Source organism: Periplaneta americana, chromosome 3 (assembly GCF_040183065.1).
Source record: "Periplaneta americana isolate PAMFEO1 chromosome 3, P.americana_PAMFEO1_priV1, whole genome shotgun sequence".
In the NCBI taxonomy this organism is placed as follows: domain Eukaryota; kingdom Metazoa; phylum Arthropoda; class Insecta; order Blattodea; family Blattidae; genus Periplaneta; species Periplaneta americana.
Window position 1 is genome coordinate 20692024 of NC_091119.1, and position 18621 is coordinate 20710644.

The 18621-nt window shown below is 35.1% G+C and overlaps 1 protein-coding gene across 2 annotated transcripts in view; it reads right to left on the reverse strand.

Annotated features, from left to right (window-relative positions):
- Positions 1-5942: 5942 nt before the first annotated feature.
- Positions 5943-18621, reverse strand: part of LOC138695833 (cytochrome P450 9e2-like) — a 33398-nt gene continuing 20719 nt past the window's right edge. For both annotated transcript variants that reach the window (XM_069820102.1, XM_069820103.1), the window contains exons 5-8: positions 17739-17919; positions 14167-14388; positions 9884-10138; positions 5943-6359 (exon numbers count right to left, since the gene is read on the reverse strand). In XM_069820102.1, coding sequence (XP_069676203.1) covers positions 6190-6359; positions 9884-10138; positions 14167-14388; positions 17739-17919 — 828 coding nt within the window. In that variant the 3' untranslated portion in view covers positions 5943-6189. The remainder of the gene's footprint in view (positions 6360-9883; positions 10139-14166; positions 14389-17738; positions 17920-18621) is intronic.

Genomic DNA, 18621 nt, shown 5'->3' on the forward strand with positions numbered 1-18621 from the left:
TCATTAAGTTTCTCATTCCCTTACTTCTGGCATATAAGATGAGCGGCAGATAATTGCTGCCCACTCCGCAACCGTCGATTTCTGTCGCAACTGCAGACTACTTAGGGCGAACTTGTACTTACTGTTGAGAATGAGATCTAATGGACGACATCCGGCTCTACATGAGGTCTGACCTATTCTTCAAGCGCAATCTCTTTTGTGGGCTCACCCTTAACTGCACTCAAGTGACATTGCAGTTCACGGCGCGAGGTGAACTGCAGAATAAAATTACCTTCTAATGCAGCGTTTCTCAAACTTTTTTGAAGTGGGGACCACTTTTTTAAGTCGGAACAGTTCCGCGGACCACCTTACTCTTGTTCCCTTTGAAAGAAAATTTATAATTTTTGTAGTATATTTTAATACCAGTATACTTATATTTTAAAATAAATAGTACATTATGCAACGAACATATAATGATAGTAATTAAGAAGCGAGTATGGATGTTTATGAAACGAGCGCAAGCGAGTTTCATAATTTTCATACGAGCTTCTTAATTACCATTATAGGCGAGTTTCATATGACTTTTTTATGCTCAACCATATTTCTAACTTGAAATTATTCATTTTATTTGTATCTAACTGACCTTGAGCAATACCTCGTAAATTGTGAGATGTGCGCAGACGCGGAAGTATTGATTTTTTCCGAGGAACAGATGTCCACATTGACCTTGATAGCCTATAAGAACCTACAGAGTAAACTAAATATTAACTTTGATATAACATTGAAATTAAATTAGACATTGAAAAACGAGATGACAAATTGAATTTATGTGAATATTATTTACAATTAACGCTAATTATTATAGTAACAGAACATAACCTTCTGCGACAGTATTGGATATCCAGCCTCCGTGACTTTTCGCTAATTCTCTTTCGATTGCATATCCGAGAATAATCGATACTTGCGTTTTATAACGGTACAAAGCTGACTTGTCATTGGCTGAACACCTGTACTTTAATGAGTAGGTGTACTCTAATGACATGCATTAAAGGACTGCTACCAGGTGTATAATTACTACATTTCGGCATGGTCGAGCATAAATTAATTAATTTAATTAAATTAATTTTATATTAGTATTAACTAATTAAGCCAATATTAATACAAGAAAAATCATTTTGTTTCTTTAATAATTCTAGGCTATTAGAGTTTGGATAATCTTTAACTTATTACTAAAAAAAATAAATAAATAAATGTTGGTACTCATATTAATGAGATGGATAAGCCTGCCGATTCTTACACAGTTGTTCTGTATTTGGACGTACGCTGGTAAGCTTAAGTCGGAGATCGTCACATACATCGAGTCGATTTCGGTAGCCTACTTTGTTTTTATTAGAGTTAGTGATGAAAACCCTTTCTCACACAGATACGTACAAGCAAACTGAATTATAATCTCTAAAGCACCATTGTATAGTTCACTATATTCTCTTTTCACTTGTGATGAGATCCAGAAATTAACCATACCTTCCGCTTGGAATTTCATTTTAAGTCGGTCTCATTCGAGAGTTCAATTAACTGTTCTCTTTCACTCAATGAAAGTTTGTTAGTTTCAATTATCGCAATGAAAGTGATCACGAACCCATGAAAATTCGTCATATTTACTTGGAAAACAAGTTTCAAGTGTGACCTCAGAGTTATATTATTGGTGTACGACGTACAGTACGTGACCATTTCAATGTGCAGACTGGGTGTCGGCAAAACTATTAAGAAAATCATCAATATATAAAAAGGTTGGGTCCTCTGTTATGAATTTGGGTGGTCCCTGGCTGGGTTACAGGTGCGGCGCCAGATGTGCAGGGAAATACCACATTCATAGTGCTTTAAATCCCTCTTTTGTTGTTGAGAGTAGAGTGGGAAGTCGGTAGACGGATAGGGTAATAAATTGCCATGTGCCATTTCCAGACTCTGAGATTTTCAGCTATAAAGTGACATGCAATTCGTTTGAATTTTATTTTTTCTTATACATTTTATGAAGGACCACAAGGGCAGACCTCGAGGACCACAGGTGGTCCGCGGACCATAGTTTGAGAAACGCTGTTCTAATGGAACCAATCACGACCACCATCAACATCATCATGATTATCTACCTTTAAGTATTGAGTTCTCTTCAGTGGATTGTGAATCAGTATTAAACATTTACACATCACAGAATGTCGTGATAAACATGACAAAGGCCACCACTTCAGACAATATAGAACATATCCGTTTTCTATGGGAGGCAGATAAGTCTCTACCCGTCCTTGCCCAGAATTGAGAAAGTGCAAGCTGAATTTGTAATCATAAACACTTATTTTAAAACTAATTTTATGCTCGACCATGCCGAAATGTAGTAATTATACACCTGGTAGTAGCCCTTTAATGCACCTCATTAAAGTACACCTATTCATTATAGTTCAGTTGTTCAGCCAATGAGAAATCACCATTGTAACATTATAAAACCGCAAGTATCGATTATTCTCGGACATGCAATGGAAAGACAAGTAGCGAAAAGTCACGGAGGCTGGAAATCCAATACTGTCGCAGAAGGTTATGTTCTGTTACTATAATAATTAGCGTTAATTGTAAATAATATTCAAATAAATTCAATTTGTCATGTTTTTCAATTCTAAATCAATTTCCAGGTTATATCAAGACTAATATTCATGTTATTCTCTAGATTATATCAAGGTCAATGACATTCGTTCCTCGGAAAAATCAATACTTTCGCGTCTGCGCACATCTCACAATTTAGAAGGTCAATTCCGCTCCTCAATTACATAACCATAACATGAATACTTATGAATAATTTCGAGTTAGAAATATGGTCGAGCATAAAAAGTCGTATGAAACTTGCCTATAATGGTAATTAAGACACTCGTATGAAATTATGAAACTCGCTTGCGCTCGTTTCATTAACAAACATACTCGCGTCTTAATTACTACCATTATAGGCTCTTTGCATAATGTACTATAATATGATATTCATTGTGTTAAAACACACGTTATAACGTCTATGTAACTAACATAACTGGAAGAATATGACTTTTGTACTTTTATTTTCTTCGCGAAAATTATAGGGAGTTCTTGAGTCCCTCTAAATCTACAATTCATCAGGGTAAACAATCAGGACATGATATTAAACGCGCAATACTTCATGTAAAACTTGATAATTAGGAAATATTACATCGGTTTCGAACAATTCGTCACAGAAAATTGGTCACAGGGAAATCATGATTGCCTGAACAACATTTCATTATGTGAATTTAAATTGGTTTCAAAATCTATAAATTTAAGGGGAGGCAGAGGTGAAATTTTCGAACAAAACTGAAGAAGAAATGAATTTTTTTTTCATTTTTATTACCTTTATTTTGATATTCCGATGTTAGTTTTTGATTTTGTGCCCTTAAAAGTATGAAATTAAAACCAAGATAACTGTATTACTATATTATTCCCATAATAAACTAATACTTATCATTATTTATATACCTTCTCTGAACTTATAAATAAAAAGAAATATTGAAAATTTCTTACAATATGGTGCATGGAGCATTTTATACCAAACGATATAAAGTTTTATAAAATTATTAATATTTACAGAACTATTGTACTTAGAAAGTAGAAACTTGGTATGTCCATTACTAATAACATACTTAGTATCCATGATCAATTAAAAAAAATCGGATAAATTTTTTGGGTAACAACTGGATAATACCCACGGCAGAGCAATGTCGATAGTCGACGTTGCTCGCTGGCCACTAGTCACCAGGCCGTACCGAGCCATGCCAAACAAAACACAATCGAAATGGTGGTAGTAAAATTCGCGACTATATTCTTAAATAATTCACTGCATTAGTCAAGTGCAAGACTTCTGGCTTCTGTTGCATTCAAACAATTATAAAATACGATAATTTGGTCCAGGGAGCATCCGTTTTTGATGCAAAGATAATTTGTTTGGCTTGTTTCTTAAATAAAATTACGAAATGGTGTTCCTGTGCTAAACATTTAATAAAAAAAAGAAATATAGCAAAACTGTTTTGTCTCGAGACTCTCATCTAAGTCACGTAATAGGTCACGTAATCTACTTCAATATATTTGCGCAAATATATCTTGTAGCTAACAGTTGTGCTATCTATCTGTAATGTTCAGAACGAAGGAGGTAGAGAGAGAAAAGAAACAAATTTCTCCCTCCAACGACGCCACACACCAACGTCGTGTTCTTATGTTGGCGAGATTGTGTATTTACTTAAATTTGGTGCTAAACGTAACGGCACGGTTCAAAGATACCGTGGAAATTCTCCAGTTTAGCGTTTTGTGGATTTTGAAATATTCACCTCTGCCTCCCCTTAAATTGGTTTAAAAATGTCCTGCCTGGTTGTGGCCTGTAGCTCTTAGGTACTGGATGATGGTGCCTTCTGCCTTGTATTGCGGATATTTTTCAACTATACGTAATATTCGTCTGTGTATGTCAACGTACTTTCGTTTCTTTTTGGTAGGATAGTGACCTCCTTTCAATCTCTCAACGTTCCTGTCCACTTCTTAAACTTCAGCTGTTTTCTTTTGTAATTTTCTTATTGGCTCCACTTGTAATCCGCTCCAACTCATTTTAAACAATGGCAACTCTTTGCGGATTTTTTCTGTGTCTTGTGAACATGTAGTCCATGCTTGTCAAACTCGTGCTCCCAAGCCGCGAACGAATACCAAGGGGGTGGTTACTAGTCTCCTGACGGCTTTATATCTCTTGCATTGACTCAACGTAAGGTAGAGCCGTGCGCGTGAACGTAAACAGAGCTGTTGTACTAGTAACTGTGGCGGCTGGTATTGTTCATAGACCTATACTTTGCACCCATATTTTGGTATAGGCTATACTTTATTACTGTAATAATTTTATCATCCTCGTCTTTCTCAGTAGGCCTATTGGTCCGCAAAATGCATACAGGGTGATTCACAAGGAGTTACCGCCATTTACGGAACTTATTTCCGAAGATATTCTTAGCAAAAACTGTCATATAAACATTTGTCCTAATCTCAATATTTTCAGAGTTACACTAAATTTGAACTTGTTAAAAAATACTCTTCTTCTTTAGTTTTAAGAATGAAAGATTGTAACAAATAGAGAATGAACTATTCAGGAGTACAATTTCTTTAATTGGCTAGTGTTCTGAAGCTGAAAAGTGTTAATTTCCTAGTTGCTTTGTACAGAATATTTTTTTCCAGTTTTTAACTAAAAATTACATTATTCTTACACGCTTATCACAACAAATGTTACAGATCATACGACTTCTCGCAACTTGATTCTTTACAGTTCAATTTTGCATTCTAATGTGCAGTCTTAAAGAGTGTACAGTAGTGGCAAAAAAAAAAAACCGGACCGACCCTTCTAGCTAATTTCAGAGCCTTGTCCAATCCACAGCAGGATAGACTGGTAACTAAGACTTTCGTGGTTCGAATCCTGCCTGGGAAGGAAACTTTTTTTGTTCCTTATTCGACTTTATTTCCAATATTTTTCGATTGCTGGTAAAATTCATGTTCTGGGAATAATAAGTTAATTAAGTAGTAAAATATCGCTGCAATCGAAAAGTATTGGGAATAAATTTGAATAAGGAACAAAAAAAGTTTCCTTTCCAGGCAGGATTCGAACCACGAAAGTCTTAGTTACCAATCTATCGTGCTCTGAGTGAACAAGGTTCTGAAATCAGCTACAAGGGTCGGTCCGGGGTTTTTTTTTTTTTGCCACTACTGTACAAGAATGACGTGATTTATAACGAATGTTGTGATAAATGCGTAAGGAAAATGTAATTTTATAGTTAAAAATTGAAAAAAAAAAAAAAAAAGAGGAAAAAGATACCAAGAAACATACAAATAGAGAAAGAAAGAAACGAACAACCATATTTTACTCTACAAATTGTTGTTTACCATATGTAAACTAATTTGATAATAAAGAAAACTTTTATTGATTCGTAGTTTAACCAGTGAAATCCCACTACATCTCATGGTAACACTTAAATCTTAGAGTTCTACAGAGAAATTATATTTTGAAGCTAGAATAATTGATTATAATTTAAAATTTGAATATACATTTTTTGTCACGTTATACAGTTCGTTTCATTTACAGATTAACTGAATCTTCATTGTATTAGACTCGCATAAGTTACAACTAGTTTAGAACTTTCCACACTATGTAGCTCTCTGTTCGATTCCCAGCCAGAATCCACCGTCCACAGTCATGTTGAAGCCTCGCCTTGTGATCTGTATTGGAATTGGAGTCTTGGACACGACTTTGAGGTTGAATCGCGTCAGCAGATGAACAAGTGCAATCTTGGCTTCCATTAGTGTAAACCGATTCCCTGGAATTAAATTATAATGTAATGTTATAATAGGCCAAATATATAATATTACATGTAATATTGTACAGGGACATCATTTTATTTTTACTTCAATTTTTATTGTACCTGAGTTTTTGAATGTACTTCACTCCCACCCCTTCTACTAATGAAGTTCAACCGTCCTCCACACAGATCCAAGACCGCATATATAGTACGTCCGCTCAAATGAGAGCCACTTGCACCTACCTTGAGCGGGAGGCGTCAGGTGTTTCAGTCTTGAAGCACGTGGCTAGTTGTTGGTACGCCAGCGCTGTTGACAGATCTAAGTCGGTGCTCCGAGAACAAGTTCATATAACTTGGTATTTGGTTTCAGACGAGCCCGGAAGTATAATACAGTTAGCTCAGATCGAGGCAGAGGATAGTAAATGTATATTGTGGCTTTTGTGTTCCATATAGGCCTAATATAAATAAAAAATAAAATAGCTCCAACGTTAAACTTCTCAATGCAATGCGTAATAAAACACAAGCTACCCAGTATGAGTTTCCGTATCAAAGAAATACTTTACTGGAACCATTACATTCAATGGGGTTTAAATATAAAATTCATGGATCTCAACCAGCAGCAATGGAATCATTACGAATACGGATGTGGCGTTCCTCGTATTTACTGAATATAGAGTATTATCGACAACTGGGTTATGAAGAGGTATACTTAGACGAAACATGGTATCATACCCATGACGGAGTAAAGTGTCGTTGGTGAGATGGTTCAAGTTATTGTGACGACAATTTTTCTTCCGGTAAAGGACAACGAATAGCAAATTTACATGCGGGGGGGAAGAAATGGTTTCATTCCAGGAGCATTATTCGTTACCCACCAAAGTATGTGTGATGCCTCGGCTGATTACCGTGGGACTATGAATTCTAAAATCTTCGAAGAATGGTTTGAGGAATGTTTGCTAAAACGACTGGAAGAACCGTCTGTCATCATTATGGATAATGCCCCATACCATTCCCTTATTGTAAATCCTGTACCTACCACTAGATCAACAATAGTTGTCATTAAAACGTGAAAATAACTTCCCTTTGCCCACGCCACTCCCAACAACAAAGTTACGTCTGCTACAAGAGATTAAACGTAGCCATTACAGAAAAAAGATGTATGTAATTGACGAACTATCATCAAAATACGGCCATGTTGTACTACGACTGCCCCCCTACCACTGCCATACAATTCGTTTAATCGGAACTGAATTGAAATGTCCGGTCAGAAAATGCATTGGAAAATAAAACTGTTCAAGAAGTACGCGATTTAATAGTAACTGTGATGGACGACATTAACAATAAAAAGCATTGAGTAAAGTATATCCAACATGTAAAGACAAAAGAAAATGATTATCGCTACTTAGAAGCTAGCTGGAATCTTGTGTAATTGATTTAAATAGTGAACTCAACAGACTTTGAATAGGAGGTGTTCGTGTTTTAGTTCTGTATTTACAAGACGCACACGAAGGTTCATTCCAGTCTGCAGAAGGGAGATATGGCAACGCAGCGTTGTTTACATGGAACCTGCTCGGAGTCGCGTGCCTACTTGCTCCCTGCGGTAAGTGTGTCCAATCGCACATTCCAAGTGGCTCTCATTTGAGCGGATGTACTATACAGTCATAGTAGCCTTACGGTCATAGTAAACAGTACGTTCCAAAAATATGTTCGCGTTTTTCAGTGACGATAGAGTTATCAATATTGCATCATTTTCGCACAGATACTGTCGTCCATTTGCCTACGTCGCATTCCGGTTTTCCCCACCTGCTTCTATTCGCCTCTCTGCAAAGGCTAGTGGCTGGGCTGTCTTAGCTCTTTTCTGAGAATATTAATTTCTGTTAGGAATTGGACGTCTACGTAATATTATACCCATACAACTGTTTAAAAAAAACTTAAATAAAAGGGCCTCGTTAAGTAATTAACTATCACGTGATTTCCCCCTTTCTACGACCCTGCGACATAACCACTTGGACGGACAGTAGTTAGCATGTCTGAGTAATTTTATCTTTTCGGATCGGGCAGAAGTGAAGATTGAATTTACAACTCTGAGAGTAGATATAGAATTATTTGAACATGAGTTACTAGTACGAAGGACGAAACTGGTAATTGGAATTACACACATTCGAACTGAAGCCTGTATCTAAATGAACGGCCACCATTTTGAAAATGTGTTTAAATATCCATATTATAATTTTTTTTTTCAATTTAACTTCATTCTCTATATTGTACGCTAATGTGCTGTAGACAGTATAATATACACTGCATAATGAATACGTCCGCATGGACAGCTCAGTTCGTGAGTAAAAAAAAAACTTATTGTTAATACTGTACTGTATTTTGATTAAACAAAAAACCTAATGAAAATGATCAAACTAAAAAGCGTGATATTTCCTAGCTTACGTAAACGGATGAACTACTTTTCTTCCCTCCTATTCCTAGTAGAGTGATTTGTTTGTATATTACGCCAGTATGATCGAACTCCAGTCGTGGAAGGGGGTATCAACCATTGATCCAAAGGTATAGCCAGATTAATGTTAAAAATGTTAGTAAAAATAAAATGATGTCCCTGTACATAGTCTATATTATAAGCGTCATATTCTATTAGCTGAATTTATTTTTCCTTTCTTATTATTATGGACCATATTCTGCTCCAGGACTTTCGGAGATAAGGTTAGTTGTCCATGTACTATATTGACGTGACGTTATATTTGGCGCGTGTCACAGGTACTATCAGGGAACACTTGCATCTTCTTTGTGCTGCAGTTGATGTTCTATCCGTGATTCAAAACTAGACCTCATACAGTGTTTACAATGCATTATAGTGACTATTACATTTTACTACGTTATACTACTTTTTACCAATAAAACGGTACGAAAAGACGTGTCTCAACCAATCATGGTTGTTTATCCTACAATTTTTATTACCTCCCTAGCATTTGTTTCTTTCTTTGTCAACATTGTATCTTCAATAATTGTACCTTTCAAAATGATTCGTGTTTATTTCATCATCCTTAATTAAAACTTTTCTTTCATTTTTTTACTGGCTTTTAAGGAACCCGGAGGTTCATTGCCGCCCTCACATAAGCCCGCCATTGGTCCCTATCCTGAGCAAGATTAATCCATTCTCTATCATCATAGAGGTCTTTTTCCCTCCGGCCTCCCAACTAACATTCAATATGAATTTCTGGATTCGCCCATACGTGCTACATGCCCTGCCCATCTCAAACGTCTGGATTTAATGTTCCTAATTATGTCAGGTGAAGAATGCAATGCGTGCAGTTCTATGTTGTGTAACTTTCTCCATTCTCCTGTAACTTCATCCCTCTTAGCCCCAAATATTTTCCTAAGCACCTTATTCTCAAACACCCTTAACCTATGTTCCTCTCTCAAAGTGAGAGTCCAAGTTTCACAACCAAAAAGAACAACCGGTAATATAACTGTTATGAAATTATACACAAACTATATTTGACTGCTATCAAAGTCATCAGTAACGAATTACTTACCGATGCAGTTCCTTGGTCCCGAGCCAAAAGGCAAATATGTGCCTTGTTTGATACTGTCTTTATTCTCGTCACTGAATCTCTCTGGATCGAACTTCTCAGGGTTGGGGAAATATTTCGGGTCGTGATGGAGACCGTACACGGGTATCCATATACCTTGACCTGGCTTCAGAGTGCAGGATGGATCACATTTTATGGTGTAAGTCTTGATGCATTTCCTGTCTGTTGCCACTGCTGGTGGATACAGGCGTAGGGTTTCTGCAAACAAAAACAATATAAAGTGTTTACTACAACAGTCATTTATTTACTTTTTTTCCTCAGTTCTGCGTTCTTTTTTGTAATTTTTATAACCGCCATGACGGCTCTCGTGTTTGGATTTATAAGCCCCAAGTTCAAATTCCGGATGATAGACTCTGGATTTATAACTTGTGCTGAACAAGCTCGTAGCCCAGGGATTTTCTTCAGATACTACTCTTACCTAATGCCAGCTCAACAATACTTCATCATAATTAATTACGAGTGCAGTGTAGATATCACCACCTGTGATGCATTCTGGATAGTCTCTGACGAACTAAGTGATCTATTGTTCTCGACACTAGCGACATCTAGTGCACCCGTTAGAAATAAATATAAAATAATTACATAACTAAAATAGGACATTTGATCCAGGGAACATTCGTGTTCGATATAAGGATAAATCGTTTATTATGTTACTTAATTTAAATTGTATTTGCATAATTAAAATGCGATCATTTTGATCCAGAGACCACTCATTTGGTCATAAAAATTATTTTAGGAAATACAGGAAACGAATGTACAGAATAGTCTATCAAGCTTTCTGTGCATAAGAAGCTATTTTAATCTTACCTGTCCTCGATTCACTAAGAAGTTACTGTAATAACATTATAGCATTATGTCCATCTAGAGAAACTACACTTTCCAATGGTGAATTAATAATTAATTATACAAATCGGTTAATTTAAATTCTGATATTAATTCATACAAACACAGAAACATTATCTGTAGGCTATCTTTCATAGCTTTCGATTGTTGCTGTCCAAGGCCCCTTATAGACGAAGTCATTTGTTTTTTAATTCATTACACGGCCTTAGATGGCAGTTATCTTAATTTTAAAACTCATTTATCTCATTAAATATCAGTCCTATCAAAATCTTTCAAAGAATAAAACTTATCGGAAATTATTTTCAAAGAAACTTTTGCTATGTAACATTTTTCACAAAAATCAATAATAAGCGAGATATTTCGATTTATTTAATTCAGACCCCCTTATAACCCCCCTTTTAAATAACGTATTTTGAATGTCATATAGCCTAAAATCTAAGTTACAACGAACTTAATTTATATTCCAATTTTCATCGAAATCCGTTCAGCCATTATCGCGTGAAAAGGTAACAAACATACAGACAGACAGACAGATAGACATACAAACAAAAATAAAAAAAAAACGATTTTCGGTTTCAGGGTGGTTAATTGTATATGTTAGGACCAATTATTTTTGGAAAATCGAAAATTACCAGAAAAATTTCGGCTACAGATTTATTATTACCAGGGAAAGGATTTATATGTAAATACATATTTACTTATAAAGCTAATATAATTTATATTTTGCATTATCTTTATGTTTCACAATGTGTAGGGTTGAAAAATCCTACTTTTATTTTCCATATTTTTCCATATTTTAGAGTTTAGTACATATTTTCGTTAATTTCCATATATTTTCCATATTTCATATAAAACAGTCCATATTATATTAGGTTTAACAATAAAACAAAACAAAATTCCATTAACTTTTAAAAATACATTTCAACAATAGAGATTTAAACACATGTTCAGTAATCCCTTTAACATCAGAGTTATTTGAAAATTAGCAGTCCTATCAACAATGGGAAAGTAAGTTACAAAACTGTATTAATTTAATTTAAAATTTTTAACAGACTTCAGTTGTGCAGCTCAACAGTTAAATGCCAGTCAGAGTACACATAGGTTCAGTTTTGTAAATCATACTATAAAGACGGTAAATATGCCAAAAGTACGTCATTCAGTCAATTTAAAATCAAAACTAACAAGTTACATTTCAGAATTTAAAGAAGATGGTTTATCAACTGACAATAAAATATTATTTTGTAATTTGTGTCAGTGTGCAGTATCATCTACACAAAAGTTCCTGGTGCAACAACACATTACAACTAGTAAACATCAGGCCAACAAACAACTAAATTCCAAGCAGAGACAATTGTTTTTAACACAACCAACAACATCGAATGTAAGATCTGAGTTTAACATCGACCTGTGCCGTTCTCTCATCTCTGCTGATATTCCTCTCTACAAACTAAAGAATAAGGTCTTCAGGGAATTCCTTGAAAAATATACTCAACATACAATCCCGGATGAGTCAACACTTAGGAAGACGTATGCTCCATCCATCTACGATGAGACAATACAGAAGATAAGAGATGAAATTAAAGATAGTTCAATTTGGGTTTCCATTGATGAGACTCCCGACAAAGAAGGTAGACTTGTTGGTAATGTAGTTATCGGTTTGTTAAGTGAACAATATTCTGAACGAATTCTTTTACATTGTGATGTTCTAGAAAAGTGCAATAACAAAACTATAGTTAAACTGTTCAACGAAGCTATGGGTATCCTGTGGCCAAAGGGTATTATGTACGATAATGTGTTATTCTTTATTAGCGATGCTGCCCCTTATATGGTCAAAGCTGGACAAGCATTATCTGTTGTATATCCTAAATTGACTCATTTTACTTGTGTGGCGCATGCATTTCATCGTGTGGCAGAAGTGGTCAGAGACAATTTCCCTAAAGTAGATTTGTTGATTTCATCAGTGAAAAAAGTATTTCTCAAAGCTCCCAGTAGAGTTAACGTGTTGAAAGAAATGTACCCTGAAATTCCATTGCCACCAAAGCCAATTTTAACTAGATGGGGTACATGGCTAGAAGCAGTTGAATATTATGCCGAACATATAGACTCTATTAACAATGTTCTCCTTGCATTGGACTCTGAAGATGCAGTCTCAATTGATACTGCGAAAACAGTTACCTGTGACATAAGTGTGAAGAATGACTTAGCTCACATTCAGCATACATTTTCATGCATCATAAAAACGCTCAAAAGTCTCCAAAATAGGCACCTTTCACTATCTGAAAGTTTTGAAATTATAAATAGTACTGTGGAACAACTGAATCGTGGTAGAGGTAAAGTTGCAGATGCAGTAAGAGCTAAGGTGGACACTGTACTTTCAAAAAACCCTGGATATGAAGAACTACAAAAGGTTGTTGCTGTGATGAGTGGTGAATCAACAGTGAAGATTAACTTGGACTTATCCCCAGCAGACATTGTGAAATTGAATTATGTACCAGTTACTTCTTGTGACGTCGAACGCTCTTTTAGTCAGTATAAATCTATCCTCAGAGACAATAGAAGAAGATTCACTTTTCAGCACTTGAAAGAAATGTTTGTAACCTATTGTTATGGTAACAGACAATAAAAATTGTGTTTTGTTGAAACTACATTGGAAGATAAGGTACGTCCATTATATTTTTTGTTTAGTTTGATTAAAATGTACCAATATTTAACGTACATAGTCATTTTTTTATAATTTTAAGTCCATATTTAATTCCATATTTTGGTAAAAATCCATATTTAATTCCATATTTTGGTAAAAATAACTACATATATATTTACATATTTAATATATTTTTAGTCCATATAAATCCGTTCCCTGATTATTACTATAGATTTTATTTTCTCGTGTGTCGAGCTTGGGGGGGTGCAGGTATAAGAGGTAACAGCTACCATCTCTGTCGCTGACGAACTAGGTGCAAGTAGAAGGGGAAAGAAATGCCTTCGCATCCTCTCAACTTTTATGAAATGCCGTTTACATACAAGTGGACTCCCATCAAGGCTCGCTCTAAATTTTAATTCCGTGTCTGTACCTTATTATGTAGACAAGGATAAAGAAAGTTGTTCCATATTTATGTGTAATGTAGACTTGGAGTTTTGTTGATACACCCTTCTGACATCGACATGTATTGTTATAGAGAGTGAATCGTAAGTAAAGCCATTTATTTCAGGGGTTATTCTTTGAGATATTTCAAATAAAAAAGTTTAATACAATTTTGCTCGTTTTTACTTCCTTTTCGAAATAAAAAAACGTTTATATAAAACATTTTTCTGAACTGACCAAGATAGATGTTGCGCAATTAAAACTTTCGACAGTAATTTTCCAACATCGTTCTTGCACATACCTGATACCACCATGTCCAGGTACTTCATGCCGTGGACTGCCTCATACGTCAGCTTCCCTCCGTCTTTCTCAAGCGTCTCGTCTATCTCTTTCTGGAGTCGACTTTGTACGTCTGGATGTGTAGCCAGCAGATGTGATGCAAAGCAAAGCAGCGTGGAAACTGCGTCAAAACCCGCGAAGAAGAAATTTACAGCTTGGGCAGTTAGGTCATCAGCATCCCATTCTGTAATTGGTCAAGAAAAAAGCCAATACATAAGCATCTCTGGTTTTGGGAAACCATGATGGTCTTACATGATGCATTTCAGAATGTTAGGTACAAACTTATGGGGACCTGACTTATTTAATTATAATATTTCAGAATGCTCTGCCTACAAATTAATAATGCCAGCATAGATAACTTGTACACTAACGTTTCAACTAATCTTTCTAAGTTATCGTTCAACCATTTGTTCACAATGTACTATTAACTTACATTCTTCAATACTCCTTTGTACGATAAAAAGCCATAACTGCGGAATTATTTCTGACTGAAACACGTTCTCATTATTAGTAAAAAAAAACAGGAACAGGTGGTGTTAAGGTATTTAAAAAAAGTAGAAAAGTAATAATAATAGTAGTAATAATAATAATAATAATAATAATAATAGAATGTTTTATTTTCGCTGGCTGAGTAAAGCCATAAAGCCTTCTCCTCCACTCAATCAGCCTTAATCAATATAATACATATTTAAATTACGAATATTTACACTACACTTAAAAGATTCGCCAGCAATTTTCTTCAGTTAAGTTTTAAAGACTATAGTCGCGACGCTGTTATTCCCGGCGTGACTCCTCCTCTTTGCTTACGTCTTAGGAAGTGAAGGCTCTATAAAGTCTAGGTAGGTAGTATCGTTCGCCATTTTTGTTCTTTCGTTGCCGAGCTACCAGACGAGGAATCTATTTGCCACACCGTTAAACATTATCATGTCGTAGCTCCTATGATAATAAATCAAACGCAATGTAATTCAGCAAATAATTGAGCGGCAAATAACGTCCTTGTGTGCTTTCTGCGAACGCAAACGAAAGAGCGAAAATGGCGGGCGATTATGATAAGTATTTATCGAGCCTTAAGAAATGAATAACGTCTTCATAAGCGGATCACAAGACGCACACGTTTAAATGTAGCCGACCTGCAACGCGATTGGCTGCCGGAAATTAGAGCGACGGGACTATAGTATATGTTTATTTAAATTTAGGTAAACCTATAAGATAAAGTAATAACTTAATTTATGAGCTAATTTAATGCAGTCAATTATAATTAAGTTGAGACAGTAAAATGATGAGAATTAATTTAATATAAGTTTACTAGAACTTTGTTATAAGGAGAAAAATATAAATCTAAAATATAGTGATATAATGAGAATATTAGTGTAATTAAATTTTGTCGTTAGAGGTTTTGTATTCTATTTAGAGAAATTAATGGTAATAATAAGAATGGACAGATGTTAGTTTCGTTATAAGTAACAAATATTAATCAGTAATTAATCTGTTAAGTAATTTATTTAATTTTGATCTAAATCAAGTTATTATCCAACAACCCTTTTCCAATTTCTAGGAACTGAAACTGTATACTTACTTACTTACTTACTTACTTACTTCCATTCTCTATCATCATATCCCACCTCCCTTAAACCCATTTTATTATTATTTTCCCATCTACGTCTCGGTCTCCCTAAAGGTCTTTTTCCCTCCGGCCTCCCAACTAACACTCTACATGCATTTCTGGATTCGCCCATACATGCTACATGCCCTACCCATCTCATACGTCTGGATTTAATGTTCCTAATTATGTTAGGTGAAGAATACAATGTGTGCAGTTCTGTGTTGTGCAACTTTCTCCATTCTCCTGTAACTTCATCCCTTTTAGCCCCAAATATTTTCCTAAGCACCTTATTCTCAAACACCCTTAACCTATGTTCCTCTCTCTAAGTGAGAGTCCACGTTTCACAATCATAAAGAACAACCGGTAATATAACTGTTTTATAAATTCTAACTTTCAGATTTTTGACAGCAGACTGGATGATATAAGTTTTCAACCGAATAATAACAGGCATTTCCCATATTTATTCTGTGTTTAATTTCCTCCCGAGTATCATTTATATTTGTTACTGTTGCTCCAAGATATTTGAACTTCTCCACCTCTTCAAAAGATAAATTTCCAATTTTTATATTTCCATTTCGTACAATATTCTCGTCACGAGACATAATCATATACTTTGTCTTTTCGGGATTTACTTCCAAACCTATCTCTTTACTTGCTTCAAGTAAAATTTCCGTGTTTTCCCTAATCGTTTGTGGATTTTCTCCTAACATATTCACGTCATCCGCATAGACAAGCAGCTGATGTAACCCGTTCAATTGCAAACCCTCTCTGTTATCCTGGACTTTCCTAATGGCATACTCTAGAAGTCTAGAGCTAAGTTAAAAAGTAAATGTGATAGTGCATCTCCTTTGGTTTAGCCCGCAGTGAATTGAAAAAGCATGAGATAGAAACTGACCTATACGAACTCAGCTGTACGTTTCACTGAGACACATTTTAATTAATCGAACTAGTTTCTTGGGAATACCAAATTCAATAAGAATATCATATAAAACTTCTCTCTTAACCGAGTCATATGCCTTTTTGAAATCTATGAATAACTGATGCACTGTACTCTTATACTCCCATTTTTTTCTCCAATATCCGTCGAATACAAAATATCTGATCAATAGTTGATCTATTACGCCTAAAACCACATTGATGATCACCGTAAAAAAACAGCTTGTTACGAATCCTCGGAACTGAAACTGTATAGGATGAAGAATACAAAGATGTCTTGTGGTAAGGTATAATGAGTAAATTTTTATGATAAGACGTGGTACTTAGCTGATGATATGCGGGTAGAGATTAATTCGTTAATAGTCTGTTGCTTCGTTTAGACGTCAGGTACGTGGATAGTGGTGGATGTGAAATAATTGTTTAGTTATGGATGATGAAATCCGAAAAAGACAGCAGGTTGAGGAGAAGGTGAGGAACAAGTAGAAGAAAGAAGAGGAAAAATACTTGGTATTGGCTGTGATGCTGAGGATGATTGGTGATAGTAGAGCTGATGAATAAGAACAAATTAATAAGCCAGATTTTCATAATATACGTCACTGAACAGAAACACAAATCAAGTCACACAGAGTTTGTGTGCACTCAATGTTGGGTCTTTGACGTCTTGTCAGTCCACTTGAGGTATGTGGATATCAAGTGGAAAATTGAGTCGGTGTCTGGTATAGTTCCTGGGTAGCTCAGTCTGTAGAGCGTTGGCGCGCTCAGTCAAAGGTCCCGGGTTCGATACCCGGCCCCGGAACATTTCTTCTCTTGAAATTATTGAAACCAAGAAGAGGATACGAAGTAAATAGGGAATTGACAAAGGAAACTGAAGAGATGTATAATTCTTGGAGTACTAAATTGAATTACGAGGTTAAAAATAAAGTAAAACTTTATGTGGAATATGACTTTGGAAACACTTCAGCATAAATAATACGAAAATAATAGCGATCACTCACTCGGTTTCGGTGTCTTTCCTTCGATTCCATTGGGATGCACAGTTTCCTTCTTCGCCTGCATGAGTAGGTGAATCATATCTGGCCTATATATATCCTTAGCTTCTCTAGTTGCCATAGTGTCGTGAACCAGCGATCGGAAAAAATTCACCGCATAGTTTGACATGAGTTTTAGATTCAACAACTGAAAGAGATGCACTCGAGTTAAAGAAATACAATTCGTTGTGTGGTGTATTTACAATAATAATAATAATAATAATAATAATAATAATAATAATAATAATAATAATAATAATGATAATAATAATGATTTATTTTAGCTGGCAGAGTTAAGGACGTAAGGCTTTCTCTTCCACTCAACCAGCAAAAAGTGTATATACATATGCATGAACTTACAAAGAATTCAACAATTTGATTTAGATGAGAGTTACATGTATACAAGAGTTATTTACGAATTAAACAACAAAATATTATGAACTATTAATTAAACACTGAAATACAAACTATGTAGCAGAATTAAGCTAAAATACATAGAATGTTAATATATTTCAAATAATATTAGATAATAGAAACAGATTATTATGAGGCAATTTTGAAAATACAGCACTATCAGGATGATGTCTAAAGAAAGAATTAACATTGTAGTCAGTGATAGTTTAAATCAGTATGATTGGAGTGAAATGCTAATAAGGTTATATTTTAAGCTGTTTTTAAAGGTGTTTATTGTCTTGCAGCCCCTAATACTTTGTGACAAGGAATTCCATTGACGTGAGGTGGATACTGTAAAAGATGATGAATAACAAGATGTTCTATGAAGAGGTATACTTAACGTGCCACAGATAAGTGATCTGGTATTTACGTCGTGGTTAGAGTACAGATAAGAAAA